At 49.1% G+C, this 17,665-nt stretch overlaps 1 protein-coding gene across 1 annotated transcript in view; it reads left to right on the forward strand.

The window, feature by feature from the left end:
- LOC125722469 (NACHT, LRR and PYD domains-containing protein 12-like) overlaps positions 1–17,665 on the forward strand; it is a 250,587-nt gene that overhangs the window by 224,058 nt on the left and 8,864 nt on the right. Inside the window, exons 8-10 of the mRNA XM_048998632.1 lie at positions 3,150–3,323; positions 4,375–4,548; positions 5,256–5,429. Of these exons, the coding sequence (XP_048854589.1) occupies positions 3,150–3,323; positions 4,375–4,548; positions 5,256–5,429 (522 nt within the window). The remainder of the gene's footprint in view (positions 1–3,149; positions 3,324–4,374; positions 4,549–5,255; positions 5,430–17,665) is intronic.

Here is a 17,665-nt window from a genome sequence, read left to right on the forward strand (position 1 = left end):
CACGCACCAGTCACAGGGATCACATCTACAACGGGCCCAGAATGCCGCTGGCGGAGTGTTAACACGCACCAGTCACAGGGATCACATCTACAACGGGCCCAGAATGCCGCTGCAGGAGTGTTAACACGCACCAGTCACAGGGATCACATCTACAACGGGCCCAGAATGCCGCCGGCGGAGTGTTAACACGCACCAGTCACAGGGATCACATCTACAACGGGCCCAGAATGCCGCTGGTGGAGTGTTAACACGCACCGGTCACGGGGATCACATCTACAACGGGCCCAGAATGCCGCTGGCGGAGTGTTAACACGCACCGGTCACAGGGATCACATCTACAACGGGCCCAGAATGCCGCTGGCGGAGTGTTAACACGCACCAGTCACAGGGATCACATCTACAACAGGCCCAGAATGCCGCCGGCGGAGTGTTAACACGCACCAGTCACAGGGATCACATCTACAACGGGCCCAGAATGCCGCTGGCGGAGTGTTAACACGCACCAGTCACAGGGATCACATCTACAACGGGCCCAGAATGCCGCTGGCGGAGTGTTAACACGCACCAGTCACAGGGATCACATCTACAACAGGCCCAGAATGCCGCCGGCGGAGTGTTAACACGCACCAGTCACAGGGATCACATCTACAACGGGCCCAGAATGCCGCTGGCGGAGTGTTAACACGCACCAGTCACAGGGATCACATCTACAACGGGCCCAGAATGCCGCCGGCGGAGTGTTAACACGCACCAGTCACAGGGATCACATCTACAACGGGCCCAGAATGCCGCCGGCGGAGTGTTAACACGCACCAGTCACAGGAATCACATCTACAACGGGCCCAGAATACCGCTGGCGGAGTGTTAACACGCACCAGTCACAGGGATCACATCTACAACGGGCCCAGAATGCCGCCGGCGGAGTGTTAACACGCACCAGTCACAGGGATCACATCTACAACGGGCCCAGAATGCCGCCGGCGGAGTGTTAACACGCACCGGTCACAGGGACCACATCTACAACGGGCCCAGAATACCGCTGGCGGAGTGTTAACACGCACCAGTCACAGGGATCACATCTACAACGGGCCCAGAATGCCGCTGGCGGAGTGTTAACACGCACCAGGCACAGGGATCACATCACACCTGCTCTCACATCCCTGCACTGGCTTCCTCTGTCTTCTAGGATTGATTTTAAAGTTCATTTGCTAATTTGTAAATATTTACGTGGTTTAGCTCTGTCCTGCCTCAGTAACATGACTGTAAGGTATGTCCCAGGCAGATCAGTCAGATCATCCGGCAGTAATTTACTGATTATTCCTAAAACCCGGCTGGGGAGGGAGGGGGCAGCTTTTAGTCACTATGGGCCCAAACTCTCTCCCAGAAAACCTGAGAGCTACTGAATGTCTCAGTACTTTCAAAACTGGGCTGAAAACGCATCTTTTCACCAACGCATATAATAATCTATGATAATCATCCATCCATCCATTTTCCAAACCGCTTGTCCTACTGGGTCGCGGGGGGTCCGGAGCCTATCCCGGAAGCAATGGGCACGAGGCAGGGAACAACCCAGGATGGGGGGCCAGCCCATCGCAGGGCACACTCACACACCATTCACTCACGCATGCACACCTCCGGGCAATTTAGCAACTCCAATTAGCCTCAGCATGTCTTTGGACTGTGGGGGGAAACCGGAGTACCTGGAGGAAACCCCACGACGACATGGGGAGAACATGCAAACTCCACACACATGTGACCCAGGCGGAGACTTGAACCCGGGTCCCAGAGGTGTGAGGCAACAGTGCTAACCACTGCACCACCATGCCGCCCCCCTATGATAATCAGTTTTATTATTTTATGCTTTTATTAATATCAGTAATTGTGGGGGGGCGGGGGGGGGGCGGTCGCTTCCCCCAGAAGACATAGGGGCTAGAGGCCCCTTTGAGGAGGGGCCCTTAAAGAGGACATGGGTATTTAAAGTCCTTTATGATGGTTTTTAATTTTATTTTTTTAAAACATTTTTACTCTATTTTTATTTCTTTTGCGCTTATTGTTATTTATTCTGAGCTTATTTGAATTTCTTTTTCTTTTTTTTAAATGTTTGCAAAATTCTTTATAAACGCTGTGGCTAAAATGCGCTATATAAATAATGATTGATTGATTCAGATAGATGAGAGAGAGAGTTTACTTTTAACCACCTTTATTAAACAGTTAGCAACCAATCCTAATCACAGCCCTGGCGGGTCAGGGACACACTTAAAGCCGTGCCTGAGACTAAGATACGAAAAACTGAGTTGGGAAGCTCAAAATTCCCACCAGAAAGCTGCACTTGAATGACTGACATTCTGGCTGCTGACTCAGAGATAGAAGTTGGTGATGTGACAATACTGAACTTACAAGAATGGCGAACACATGGTTACTGCAATGGACAATGCTTGTGAAATTCTGTGCAATGTTTCTTTTTAACTGCTTCAGAATCTTTGGCTAGAAAGCTGAACTGAAAGCAAATCATGAATCCTTCTGTTACCTTGCTTTGTATGTAGCCTAAGCGCGTTTCCCCAGCAAAGACGGTTAGTCACTGTCAGATATCGACACCGGGATACTTGTCTTATTACACTCATTACCGATAATATCGTCATATCACCCAGACGTAATTGGTGATTTGACATGTTCCCAGGTATAACAATACAGGGAGAGAAAGGATTTTACTCATGGGATCAGGAATCCAAGTGCCAGTTGCTGCTGCATTAGCTGCTGGGAATGTTCACATCTCCTCCTTTCAGTGATACGTGTCGAGTGTAGGGACACCTGGCAGAAAGATGGCTAAGTACTGCACTGGAAGCACTGGTCTGACTGTTATGGGAGGTTCACGTCCATCTTGCTGTTGATGTGTTCCTATGTATTCCTATAGCTTGTACTTAATGTTTTTACCTCTAGTTTTGAGCAAAGGTGCACTGACTCACAATTAGTGATCATGTGACTGCAGCAGATTGTCAGGACGCACAGAACACTCTGCAGACTATAATTCATTTTGAAGTGTAAGCTGTGCTGCTAATTATAATGAAAACAAATGCTTATTGTAATGCTTTGTATTTTACTAATGTGTAGGATGTGTATATGTCTGTGTCTTAAAGTGTTTTCTGTTTCAGGCTGAACAGCTGTGATCTCATAGATAAACACTGTGAAGTGCTGTCTTCAGCTCTCAGATCAAACTCCTCACCCCTGAGAGAGCTGGACCTGAGTGACAATGACCTGCAGGACTCAGGAGTGAAGCTGCTCTCTGCTGGACTGGGGGACTTACACTGTAAACTGGAGATACTGAGGTCAGTATTACTGGGTATTCCACACTGTAAACTGGGGATACTGATGCCAGTATTACTGGATATTCCACACCGCAAACTGGAGATACTGAGGCCAGTATTACTGGATATTCCACACTGTAAACTGGGGATACTGAGGCCAGTATTACTGGATATTCCACACTGTAAACTGAGGATACTGAGGCCAGTATTGCTGGGTATTCCACACCGCAAACTGGAGATACTGAGGCCAGTATTACTGGATATTCCACACTGTAAACTGGGGATACTGAGGCCAGTATTGCTGGGTATTCCAAACCACAAACTGGAGATACTGAGGTCAGTAATATTGGGTATTCCACACTGTACGCTTTAGATACTGAGGTCAGTATTACTGGATATTTCACACTGTAAACTGAGGATACTGAGGCCAGTATTGTGGGGTATTCCACACCGCAAACTGGAGATACTGAGGCCAGTATTACTGGATATTCCACACTGTAAACTGGAGATACTGAGGCCAGTATTACTGGATATTCCACACTGTAAACTGGGGATACTGATGCCAGTATTACTGGATATTCCACACCGCAAACTGGAGATACTGAGGCCAGTATTACTGGATATTCCACACTGTAAACTGGGGATACTGAGGCCAGTATTACTGGATATTCCACACTGTAAACTGAGGATACTGAGGCCAGTATTGCTGGGTATTCCACACCGCAAACTGGAGATACTGAGGCCAGTATTACTGGATATTCCACACTGTAAACTGGGGATACTGAGGCCAGTATTGCTGGGTATTCCAAACCACAAACTGGAGATACTGAGGTCAGTAATATTGGGTATTCCACACTGTACGCTTTAGATACTGAGGTCAGTATTACTGTGTATTCCACACTATAAAGAGGAGATAGTGAGCAATTAGCTAAGGGAAAGAGAGGAGGGGTCCTGCCTTGTCTTAGACACTAAACTGTAATTCTTGAATTATTTATTAGAGCATCACATTTATTTAATAATTATAATGGTGAGGTGATATTATTTACTGGGGAGTTTCTGTCTTACTCTGCAGGCTGTCAGGCTGTAGAGTCACAGAAGAAGGCTGTTCTTCCCTGGCTTCAGCTCTGAAGTTAAACCCCTCACACCTGAGAGAGCTGGACCTGAGCTACAATCACCCAGGAGATTCAGGAGTGAAGCTACTCTCTGCTGTACTGGAGGATCCCAGCTGTAAACTGGAGAAGCTGCAGTGAGTACAGAATATGCATTTTACACAAAAGTAACTGGACAGCAAGAAAACCCACAATGCCTTTCAGCAGTTACATAATAAACAAACACAAACAGCTTCTGTTTTCTTCTCCTACGTCCTTATATCCCACAATCTTATCAGCCCTCGATCCATGCTAGAAATAATTAAGCAGGGAAGCAGGAAACATCCATTCAACCATATTGTGACGTCCGCTGAGCGGAGGAGCAGGCAGACAGGGCAGTGGAGCCGTGAAGACGAGCAAACGGGGTTTATTAAGGGCAGACGAGGAAACACGGCTCATAACATCAATGACAGATCTAGGGAAACAGACCTGAACACGGACTGAAATACACAAGACAAGCCGAAATAACAGGAAACAGCTGGTCAGAATCGGGGCAGCAGACGTGGTTAATGAGGGGGCGTGGCACACGAGGATCGCACGAGCTGGGCGTGACACATATAATCCATGCAAAACATTTGTGTTGGTTAGCAAAGTTAACAGCACTTTTACAGATAAACATGCTGACTTTAACGTGTTATGGACAAAAAAATAATGGACACCAAACAGAATCGGAATGATTGTTAAAATTATTTTTAATAATTTAATTGTTTTCTGAAAATCCATTATGTCATGACCCTTATCCTCCTCAATTGAATACAGTGCTGCAGTGTAAAAAGTGGATTTAAAAGTGTTTAATCTTTTTAAGGGTGGGCCGGTGTGAACTCACAGAGAAATGCTGTGAGGCACTGGCTTCAGCTCTCAGATCAAACTCCTCACCCCTGAGAGAGCTGGACCTGAGTGACAATGACCTGCAGGACTCAGGAGTGAAGCTGCTCTCTGCTGGACTGGGGGACTTACACTGCAACCTGGAGATACTGAGGTATGACTGGGTATTCCACACTGTAAACTGGGGGTAGTGAGGTGAGTATTACTGGGTATTTCACACTGTACGCTGGAAATACTACGGTAGAAAATAACTAATGATTTCAAAATAAAGCAGGAGTATCTAAGTCTAGGGGTTGACTTAAAAAATAACATTAGATTCGCTACAGTAAGTGGAATGTCGAAAGTAAGACTGCATTGGAGGTTAAGGATGACATTTAAAGTTTCTTCCAATATTTTAACTCCAAAAGAGCTCTAAAAGGTGAAATCACTCATCTGCAGGATAGTAAGGGCCTTATAATTGAAAATGAAAATTGATATAGTAAATGAGTTTAATGATTATTTTACACGGGTGTTCACAGTAGAGGACATGCTTAACTTACCACCATTTAGCACAAATATAGTGTCGTATATAAACAATATACAGTCCCTCCACAATTATTGGTCCCCTTGTAAATATTTGTAAAAAGGGTTAGACAAAAATCCACCTTTTGGCGAAGCAGCTTCATCTCACACTGAAAAAAAATGAGAAAAATCCAACCTTTCATTGAAATAAATTTATTCAAAGAAAAACAAATCCTTCATCAAGAAATAATTATTATCAACAAACACACATGTGCCACGATTATTGGCAGCCCTGCTTTTAATACTCTGTACAGCCTCCCTTTGCCAGTATAACAGCACTGAGTCTCCTATGACATTTTATAAGGTTGGAGAATACAGAGCAGGGCATCTGAGACCATTCCTCTTTACAGAATCTCCCCAGATCACCCAGGGTCCTCGGCCCTCTCTTGTGCACTCTCCTCTTCAGCTCAGCCCACAGGTTTTCAGTGGGGTTCAGGTCAGGGGACTGAGATGGCCATGGCAGAAGCTTGATTCTGCGGTCAGCTGACCATTTTAATGTTGATTTGGACATGTGCTTAGGATCACCGTCCTGCTGGAAGATCCAACGAAGGCCCAGTTTTTGTTTCCTGGCAGCAGCAGCCAAATTTTGATATAAAATGTCCTGGTATTTCATGGACCCCATAGTGCCATGTACCCTAACGAGGTTTCCAGGGTATTTGGAGGAAAAACAGCTCCACAACATCACAGAACCTCCACCATATTTTACAGTTGGGATAAGGTTCATTTCATTATAACCATCCTTCTTTTTACGCCAAACCCACCTTGAATGTTTATTGCCCAAAAGCTCCATTTTTGTTTCATCTGATCATTGAATTTCATTCCAGTCAAAGTTGTATAATGTTTTGCAAACTCCTGGCTCTAACATTTTAAGTAACTGACAGAAAAAGCTTCTTTCTGTCATAACTTTCAAAGAATCTGTTAGCATGAAGGGGGCGTCTGATGGTTTTTTGGAGACGTGGTAACCCCAAGATTTTACTTTGTCTGGTAATTGACTAACAGTCATCCTTGGGGATTTTTTGTCTCTCTTACGATCATCCTCACTGTATGTGGGGGCAAAATAAACTTGGTTCCTCTTTCAGGCAGGTTTCTAACAGTTCCAGTTGATGTCCACTTTTTAATTATTGCCCTAACAGTAGAAATGGGCATTTTAAGGCGAGTAGCTATTTTTTAATCCCCATTCCCTGACTTATGAAGGTCAGCACACTTCTCCCTCATTTGGTCTGTGTGTCTCTTATCTTTCCCATGTTGATGGATGACTAAGGGAATTTGGCCTCTGTGTCTCCTCATGTTTGTACCCCAGTTACTCAGGAAGTCATGGATTACAGCTTGAAGGTTCCTATTCACTTCAATCAACTCAAATATGTATAATTTACATGGGAAACATGCTTCAGTTACATTGTGTTTGTCACGCTACGTAAATTCGGGTAAGGCAGGTGGGCAGGAAGGACCAGGCAGGAAGGCGGTAAACGGGGCAAACGAGGGTTTAATTGGGAATAGGGCAGGACGGAAACGCAGGCAGGGACAAACGGCAGGTAACGTCAATGACAGACAACGGGTTAGTGTACAACAGAGACTTATATACAGGGAACTAATCAGAAAAGAACATGACGCGACTGGGCACAATCAGGGAATCACACGTGGGTAATTAGGGGCGTGGCACACACGAGGAGCGGACGGAGCGGGCGTCACAGTGTTCACTATAATTTGCAGGGCTGCCAATAATCGTGGCTCGTGTTTTTGTTAAAAATAATTATTTATTGATGAAGGATTTGATTTTCCTTCAAATAAATTGATTTTAAGTAAAGGTTGGATTTTTCTCATTTTTTTCCGTGTGAGATGAAGCAACTTCACCAGAAGGTGGATTTTTTCTTACCCCTTGTACAAAGGGGTGCCAATAATTGTGGAGGGACTGTATGTATAACTGAGGCTGATGTGGTACAAAACCTAGCTAAGCTCAAAATAAATAAATCACAGGGTCCTGATGGCATCTTACCTATAGTTTTAAAATCGATGAGGTTATTATTAGCCAACCTTTAACTTTACTGTTTCCGAAATCCTTATTTGCACGTGTGGTACCTTATGATTGGAAGTATGCTAATATAACACCCATATTCAAAAAAGGGGATAGATGTAATCCAGTAAACTATAGGGCAATTACTTTAACTTGCATAACTGGAAAAGTTATGGATATAACCTGGATACAACTAACATTCTGAGGGGTAGCCAACCTGGATTTAGGAGAAGTAGATCCTGTTTAACTAATCTACTTGAGTTCTTTGAGGAAGCAAAAATAGAACTTGGTCACAAAAAGTACTTACATTTGCAGAAGACCTTTGATGTTGTCCCCCTCAAACAGCTCTTGCTTAAGCTCAAAGCTGCAGGGATTTTAGGAACTGTAGCATCTTGGATTGAAAACTGGTTAACAGACAGGAAGCAGCAGGTAGTTATTAGAGGCACAATGTCACAGTGGGCCTGCGTTCATAGTGGGGTACCGCAGGGTTCAATTTTAGGACCACTATTGTTCCTATTTTACATTAATGATATTGACACCAATACATACAGTAAACTAGTTAAATTTGCAGACAACACCAAGGTGGATGATGTAGCAAATACTGATCTAGCAGCGGAGAGGCTACAACGGGATCTTGATTTAATTAGCGACTGGGCTGATACCTGGCAGATCAAATTTAATGTAGATAAATGTAAGGTAATCCATGCAGGGAGCAGAAATATAAAGTGCAGATTTTTTATGGGTTCCACTATAATAAAGGTAGCTAATTATGAGAAAGACCTCGGTGTGTATGTTGATGCTTCCATGTCCTACTCTCACCAGTGTGGGGAAGCAATTAAAAAGGCCAATAGGATGTTGGGTTACATCTCTAGGTGCGTGGAGTTTAATTTAAATGAAGTGATGCTAAGATTATACAATTCGCGTGTCTGTGAGTGTCTGCGGCAGGGTACGTGTGTGTGAGAGTGTCTGCGGCAGGGTACGTGTGTGTGAGAGTGTCTGCGGAAGGATACGTGTGTGTGAGAGTGTCTGAGGCAGGGTACGTGTGTGAGAGAGTGTCTGAGGCAGGGTACGTGTGTGAGAGTGTCTGCGGCAGGATACGTGTGTGTGAGAGTGTCTGCGGCAGGATACGTGTGTGTGAGAGTGTCTGCGGCAGGGTACGTGTGTGTGAGAGTGTCTGCGAAAGGATACGTGTGTGTGAGAGTGTCTGCGGCAGGATACGTGTGTGTGAGAGTGTCTGTGGCAGGGTACACGTGTCTGAGAGTGTCTGCGGCAGGGTACGTGTGTGCGAGAGTGTCTGCGGCAGGATACGTGTGTGTGAGAGTGTCTGCGGCAGGGTACACGTGTCTGAGAGTGTCTGCGGCAGGGTACGCGTGTGTGAGAGTGTCTGTGGCAGGGTATGTCTGTGTGAGAGTGTCTGTGGCAGGGTATGTGTGTGTGAGCGTGTCTGTGACAGGGTACGTGTGTGTGAGAGTGTCTGTGGCAGAGTATGTGTGTGTTAGTGTGTCTGTGGCAGAGTATGTGTGTGTTAGTGTGTCTGTGGCAGGGTACGCGTGTCTGAGAGTGTCTGTGACAGGGTACGTGTGTGTGAGAGTGTCTGAGACAGGATACGTGTGTGTGAGAGTGTCTGCGGCAGGATACGTGTGTGTGAGAGTGTCTGTGGCAGGGTACACGTGTCGGAGAGTGTCTGCGGCAGGGTACGTGTGTGCGAGAGTGTCTGAGGCAGGGTACGTGTGTGCGAGAGTGTCTGAGGCAGGGTAGGTCTGTGTTAGTGTGTCTGTGGCAGGGTATGTGTGTGTGAGAGTGTCTGTGACAGGGTATGTGTGTGTTAGTGTGTCTGTGGCAGGGTACGCGTGTGTGAGAGTGTCTGTGGCAGGGTACGTGTGTGTGAGAGTGTCTGTGGCAGGGTACACGTGTATGAGAGTGTCTGTGGCAGGGTACACGTGTATGAGAGTGCCTGTGGCAGGGTACGTGTGTGTGAGAGTGTCTGCGGCAGAGTACGTGTGTGTGAGAGTGTCTGTGACAGGGTACGTGTGTGTTAGTGTGTCTGTGGCAGGGTACGTGTGTGTGAGAGTGTCTGTGGCAGGGTATGTGTGTGTGAGAGTGTCTGTGACATGGGACGTGTGTGTTAGTGTGTCTGTGGCAGGGTACGTGTGTGTGAGAGTGTCTGTGGCAGGGTACGTGTGTGTGAGAGTGTCTGTGGCAGGGTATGTGTGTGTGAGAGTGTCTGCGGCAGTGTACGCGTGTGTGAGAGTGTCTGTGGCAGGGTACGTGTGTGTTAGTGTGTCTGTAGCAGGATACGTGTGTGTGAGAGTGTCTGTGGCAGGGTATGTGTGTGTGAGAGTGTCTGCGGCAGTGTACGCGTGTGTGAGAGTGTCTGTGGCAGGGTATGTGTGTGTGAGAGTGTCTGTGGCAGGGTATGTGTGTGTGAGCGTGTCTGTGACAGGGTACGTGTGTGTGAGAGTGTCTTTGGCACGGTATGTGTGTGTTAGTGTGTCTGTGGCAGGGTACGCTTGTCTGTGAGTGTCTGCGGCAGGGTACGTGTGTGTGAGAGTGTCTGCGGCAGGGTACGTGTGTGTGAGAGTGTCTGCGGAAGGATACGTGTGTGTGAGAGTGTCTGAGGCAGGGTACGTGTGTGTGAGAGTGTCTGAGGCAGGGTACACGTGTCTGAGAGTGTCTGCGGCAGGGTACGTGTGTGCGAGAGTGTCTGCGGCAGGATACGTGTGTGTGAGAGTGTCTGCGACAGGGTACACGTGTCTGAGAGTGTCTGCGGCAGGGTACGCGTGTGTGAGAGTGTCTGTGGCAGGGTATGTCTGTGTGAGAGTGTCTGTGGCAGGGTATGTGTGTGTGAGAGTGTCTGTGGCAGAGTATGTGTGTGTTAGTGTGTCTGTGGCAGAGTATGTGTGTGTTAGTGTGTCTGTGGCAGGGTACGCGTGTCTGAGAGTGTCTGTGACAGGGTACGTGTGTGTGAGAGTGTCTGAGACAGGATACGTGTGTGTGAGAGTGTCTGCGGCAGGATACGTGTGTGTGAGAGTGTCTGTGGCAGGGTACACGTGTCTGAGAGTGTCTGCGGCAGGGTACGTGTGTGCGAGAGTGTCTGAGGCAGGGTACGTGTGTGCGAGAGTGTCTGAGGCAGGGTAGGTCTGTGTTAGTGTGTCTGTGGCAGGGTATGTGTGTGTGAGAGTGTCTGTGACAGGGTATGTGTGTGTTAGTGTGTCTGTGGCAGGGTACGCGTGTGTGAGAGTGTCTGTGGCAGGGTACGTGTGTGTGAGAGTGTCTGTGGCAGGGTACACGTGTATGAGAGTGTCTGTGGCAGGGTACACGTGTATGAGAGTGCCTGTGGCAGGGTACGTGTGTGTGAGAGTGTCTGCGGCAGAGTACGTGTGTGTGAGAGTGTCTGTGACAGGGTACGTGTGTGTTAGTGTGTCTGTGGCAGGGTACGTGTGTGTGAGAGTGTCTGTGGCAGGGTATGTGTGTGTGAGAGTGTCTGTGACATGGGACGTGTGTGTTAGTGTGTCTGTGGCAGGGTACGTGTGTGTGAGAGTGTCTGTGGCAGGGTACGTGTGTGTGAGAGTGTCTGTGGCAGGGTATGTGTGTGTGAGAGTGTCTGCGGCAGTGTACGCGTGTGTGAGAGTGTCTGTGGCAGGGTACGTGTGTGTTAGTGTGTCTGTGGCAGGATACGTGTGTGTGAGAGTGTCTGTGGCAGGGTATGTGTGTGTGAGAGTGTCTGCGGCAGTGTACGCGTGTGTGAGAGTGTCTGTGGCAGGGTATGTGTGTGTGAGAGTGTCTGTGGCAGGGTATGTGTGTGTGAGCGTGTCTGTGACAGGGTACGTGTGTGTGAGAGTGTCTTTGGCACGGTATGTGTGTGTTAGTGTGTCTGTGGCAGGGTACGCTTGTCGGTGAGTGTCTGCGGCAGGGTACGTGTGTGTGAGAGTGTCTGCGGCAGGGTACGTGTGTGTGAGAGTGTCTGCGGAAGGATACGTGTGTGTGAGAGTGTCTGAGGCAGGGTACGTGTGTGTGAGAGTGTCTGAGGCAGGGTACGTGTCTGAGAGTGTCTGCGGCAGGGTACGTGTGTGTGAGAGTGTCTGCGGAAGGGTACGTGTGTCTGAGAGTGTCTGAGCCAGGGTACGTGTGTGTGAGAGTGTCTGAGGCAGGGTACGTGTCTGAGAGTGTCTGCGGCAGGGTACGTGTGTGTGAGAGTGTCTGCGGAAGGATACGTGTGTGTGAGAGTGTCTGAGGCAGGGTACGTGTGTGTGAGAGTGTCTGAGGCAGGGTACGTGTGTGAGAGTGTCTGCGACAGGATACGTGTGTGTGAGAGTGTCTGCGGTAGGATACGTGTGTCTGAGAATGTCTGCGGCAGGGTACGTGTGTGTGAGAGTGTCTGTGACAGGGTACGTGTGTGCGAGAGTGTCTGTGGCAGGGTACGTGTGTGCGAGAGTGTCTGAGGCAGGGTACGTGTGTGCGAGAGTATCTGCGGCAGGATACGTGTGTGTGAGAGTGTCTGAGGCAGGGTACGTGTGTGCGAGAGTATCTGCGGCAGGATACGTGTGTGTTAGTGTGTCTGTGGCAGGGTACGTGTGTGTGAGAGTGTCTGTGGCAGGGTATGTGTGTGTGAGAGTGTCTGTGACAGGGTACGTGTGTGTTAGTGTGTCTGTGGCAGGGTACGTGTGTGTGAGAGTGTCTGTGGCAGGGTATGTGTGTGTTAGTGTGTCTGTGGCAGGGTACGTGTGTGTGAGAGTGTCTGTGGCAGGGTACGTGTGTGTGAAAGTGTCTGTGACAGGGTATGTGTGTGTTAGTGTGTCTGTGGCAGGGTACGTGTGTGTGAGAGTGTCTGTGGCAGGGTACGTGTGTGTGAAAGTGTCTGTGACAGGGTATGTGTGTGTTAGTGTGTCTGTGGCAGGGTACGCGTGTGTGAGAGTGTCTGCGGCAGTGTACGCGTGTGTGAGAGTGTCTGTGGCAGGGTATGTGTGTGTGAGCGTGTCTGTGACAGGGTACGTGTGTGTGAGAGTGTCTGTGGCAGAGTATGTGTGTGTGAGCGTGTCTGTGACAGGGTACGTGTGTGTGAGAGTGTCTGTGGCAGAGTATGTGTGTGTTAGTGTGTCTGTGGCAGGGTACGCGTGTCTGAGAGTGTCTGTGACAGGGTACGTGTGTGTGAGAGTGTCTGCGACAGGATACGTGTGTGTGAGAGTGTCTGCGGCAGGGTACACGTGTCTGAGAGTGTCTGCGGCAGGGTACGTGTGTGTGAGAGTGTCTGTGACAGGGTACGTGTGTGTGAGAGTGTCTGTGACAGGGTACGTGTGTGTTAGTGTGTCTGTGGCAGGGTACGTGTGTGTGAGAGTGTCTTTGGCAGGGTATGTGTGTGTGAGAGTGTCTGTGACAGGGTACGTGTGTGTTAGTGTGTCTGTGGCAGGGTACGTGTGTGTGAGAGTGTCTGTGGCAGGGTATGTGTGTGTGAGAGTGTCTGTGACAGGGTACGTGTGTGTTAGTGTGTCTGTGGCAGGGTACGTGTGTGTGAGAGTGTCTGTGGCAGGGTATGTGTGTGTTAGTGTGTCTGTGGCAGGGTACGTGTGTGTGAGAGTGTCTGTGGCAGGGTACGTGTGTGTGAGAGTGTCTGTGACAGGGTATGTGTGTGTTAGTGTGTCTGTGGCAGGGTACGTGTGTGTGAGAGTGTCTGTGGCAGGGTATGTGTGTGTGAGCGTGTCTGTGACAGGGTATGTGTGTGTGAGAGTGTCTGTGACAGGGTACGTGTGTGTTAGTGTGTCTGTGGCAGGGTACGTGTGTGTGAGAGTGTCTGTGGCAGGGTATGTGTGTGTTAGTGTGTCTGTGGCAGGGTACGTGTGTGTGAGAGTGTCTGTGGCAGGGTACGTGTGTGTGAAAGTGTCTGTGACAGGGTATGTGTGTGTTAGTGTGTCTGTGACAGGGTACGTGTGTGTGAGAGTGTCTGTGGCAGGGTATGTGTGTGTTAGTGTGTCTGTGGCAGGGTACGTGTGTGTGAGAGTGTCTGTGGCAGGGTACGTGTGTGTGAAAGTGTCTGTGACAGGGTATGTGTGTGTTAGTGTGTCTGTGGCAGGGTACGTGTGTGTGAGAGTGTCTGTGGCAGGGTACGTGTGTGTGAAAGTGTCTGTGACAGGGTATGTGTGTGTTAGTGTGTCTGTGGCAGGGTACGCGTGTGTGAGAGTGTCTGCGGCAGTGTACGCGTGTGTGAGAGTGTCTGTGGCAGGGTATGTGTGTGTGAGCGTGTCTGTGACAGGGTACGTGTGTGTGAGAGTGTCTGTGGCAGAGTATGTGTGTGTGAGCGTGTCTGTGACAGGGTACGTGTGTGTGAGAGTGTCTGTGGCAGAGTATGTGTGTGTTAGTGTGTCTGTGGCAGGGTACGCGTGTCTGAGAGTGTCTGTGACAGGGTACGTGTGTGTGAGAGTGTTTGCGACAGGATACGTGTGTGTGAGAGTGTCTGCGGCAAGGTACACGTGTCTGAGAGTGTCTGCGGCAGGGTACGTGTGTGTGAGAGTGTCTGTGACAGGGTACGTGTGTGTGAGAGTGTCTGTGACAGGGTACGTGTGTGTTAGTGTGTCTGTGGCAGGGTACGTGTGTGTGAGAGTGTCTTTGGCAGGGTATGTGTGTGTGAGAGTGTCTGTGACAGGGTACGTGTGTGTTAGTGTGTCTGTGGCAGGGTACGTGTGTGTGAGAGTGTCTGTGGCAGGGTATGTGTGTGTGAGAGTGTCTGTGACAGGGTACGTGTGTGTTAGTGTGTCTGTGGCAGGGTATGTGTGTGTGAGAGTGTCTGTGGCAGGGTATGTGTGTGTTAGTGTGTCTGTGGCAGGGTACGTGTGTGTGAGAGTGTCTGTGGCAGGGTACGTGTGTGTGAAAGTGTCTGTGACAGGGTATGTGTGTGTTAGTGTGTCTGTGGCAGGGTACGTGTGTGTGAGAGTGTCTGTGGCAGGGTACGTTTGTGTGAAAGTGTCTGTGACAGGGTATGTGTGTGTTAGTGTGTCTGTGGCAGGGTCCGCGTGTGTGAGAGTGTCTGCGGCAGTGTACGCGTGTGTGATAGTGTCTGTGGCAGGGTATGTGTGTGTGAGCGTGTCTGTGACAGGGTACGTGTGTGTGAGAGTGTCTGTGGCAGAGTATGTATGTGTTAGTGTGTCTGTGGCAGGGTACGCGTGTCTGAGAGTGTCTGTGACAGGGTACGTGTGTGTGAGAGTGTCTGCGACAGGATACGTGTGTGTGAGAGTGTCTGCGGCAGGGTACACGTGTCTGAGAGTGTCTGCGGCAGGGTACGTGTGTGTGAGAGTGTCTGTGACAGGGTACGTGTGTGTGAGAGTGTCTGTGACAGGGTACGTGTGTGTTAGTGTGTCTGTGGCAGGGTACGTGTGTGTGAGAGTGTCTTTGGCAGGGTATGTGTGTGTGAGAGTGTCTGTGACAGGGTACGTGTGTGTTAGTGTGTCTGTGGCAGGGTATGTGTGTGTGAGAGTGTCTGTGACAGGGTACGTGTGTGTTAGTGTGTCTGTGGCAGGGTACGTGTGTGTGAGAGTGTCTGTGGCAGGGTATGTGTGTGTTAGTGTGTCTGTGGCAGGGTACGTGTGTGTGAGAGTGTCTGTGGCAGGGTACGTGTGTGTGAAAGTGTCTGTGACAGGGTATGTGTGTGTTAGTGTGTCTGTGGCAGGGTACGTGTGTGTGAGAGTGTCTGTGGCAGGGTACGTGTGTGTGAAAGTGTCTGTGACAGGGTATGTGTGTGTTAGTGTGTCTGTGGCAGGGTACGCGTGTGTGAGAGTGTCTGCGGCAGTGTACGCATGTGTGAGAGTGTCTGTGGCAGGGTATGTGTGTGTGAGCGTGTCTGTGACAGGGTACGTGTGTGTGAGAGTGTCTGTGGCAGAGTATGTGTATGTTAGTGTGTCTGTGGCAGGGTACGCGTGTCTGAGAGTGTCTGTGACAGGGTACGTGTGTGTGAGAGTGTCTGCGACAGGATACGTGTGTGTGAGAGTGTCTGCGGCAGGGTACGTGTGTGTGAGAGTGTCTGTGACAGGGTACGTGTGTGTGAGAGTGTCTGTGACAGGGTACGTGTGTGTTAGTGTGTCTGTGGCAGGGTACGTGTGTGTGAGAGTGTCTTTGGCAGGGTATGTGTGTGTGAGAGTGTCTGTGACAGGGTACGTGTGTGTTAGTGTGTCTGTGGCAGGGTACGTGTGTGTGAGAGTGTCTGTGGCAGGGTATGTGTGTGTGAGAGTGTCTGTGACAGGGTACGTGTGTGTTAGTGTGTCTGTGGCAGGGTACGTGTGTGTGAGAGTGTCTGTGGCAGGGTATGTGTGTGTGAGAGTGTCTGTGACAGGGTACGTGTGTGTTAGTGTGTCTGTGGCAGGGTACGTGTGTGTGAGAGTGTCTGCGGCAGTTTACGCGTGTGTGAGAGTGTCTGTGGCAGGGTATGTGTGTGTGAGAGTGTCTGTGGCAGGGTATGTGTGTGTGAGCGTGTCTGTGACAGGGTACACGTGTCTGAGAGTGTCTGCGGCAGGGTACGTGTGTGTGAGAGTGTCTGTGAGAGGGTACGTGTGTGTGAGAGTGTCTGTGGCAGGGTACGTGTGTGCGAGAGTGTCTGTGACAGGGTACGTGTGTGTGAGAGTGTCTGTGGCAGGATACGCGTGTGTGAGATTGTCTGTGACAGTGTATGTGTCTGTGAGAGTGTCTGTGGCAGGGTATGTGTGTGTGAGAGTGTCTGTGGCAGGGTATGTGTGTGTGAGCGTGTCTGTGACAGGGTACACGTGTCTGAGAGTGTCTGCGGCAGGGTACGTGTGTGTGAGAGTGTCTGTGACAGGGTACGTGTGTGTGAGAGTGTCTGTGGCAGGGTACGTGTGTGCGAGAGTGTCTGTGACAGGGTACGTGTGTGTGAGAGTGTCTGTGGCAGGATACGCGTGTGTGAGATTGTCTGTGACAGTGTATGTGTCTGTGAGAGTGTCTGTGACAGGGTATCTGTCTGTGAGAGTGTCTGCGACACCCCACCCCCAGTGCACTAGGTGACCTGCCCCACCCAGAGGCACAGGTGAAAAGAACCACTACCCCAAAGTAGAGGCTAGTTGAAGTGGCAGGAATGGGGGGGCGAATGAAGTCAGTATTTAATGTGAGGAGTCGTAGAGGGGAGAGGAAAAGAAAAGGAGATAAATGCAAAAAAGTAAAAAACGAAGGATTCTATTTATATATGATGATTGTGGATGATTGGAGCCGTAATTGTCAAAAAGAAATTAGTAAATAAAAAATTATCACACATATACACTCCTCAAAAAAATTAAAGGAACACTTTGAAAACACATCAGATATCAATGGGGAAAAAAAAATCACGCTGGATATCTATACTGATGTAGACTGGGTAATGTGTTAGGAACGAAAGGATGCCACACCGTTTGATGGAAATGAAATTATCAACCTACAGAGGGCTGAATTCAAAGACACCCCGAAAATCAAAGTGAAAAATGATGTGGCAGACTAGTCCATTTTGTTGAAATTTCATTACAGTAACTCAGAATCATACTCAGTAGTTTGTATGGTCCCCACGTGGTTGTATGCATGCCTGACAATGTCGGGGCATGGTCCTAATGAGACCATGGATGATGTCCTGGGGGATCTCCTCTCACATCTGGACCAGGGTATCACTGAGCTTCTGGACAGTCTGAGGTGCAACCTGGTGGCATCGAATGGACGAAACATAATGTCCGTGGGGGGCAGTCAATGGTATCAATTCCTTCATCCTCCAGGAACTGCCTACATGCTCTTGCCACATGAGGCCGGGCATTGTCGTGCACCAGGAGGAACCCAGGACCCACCGCACCAGCATAGGGTCT

Source organism: Brienomyrus brachyistius, unplaced genomic scaffold (assembly GCF_023856365.1).
Source record: "Brienomyrus brachyistius isolate T26 unplaced genomic scaffold, BBRACH_0.4 scaffold39, whole genome shotgun sequence".
Classification (NCBI taxonomy): Eukaryota; Metazoa; Chordata; class Actinopteri; order Osteoglossiformes; family Mormyridae; genus Brienomyrus; species Brienomyrus brachyistius.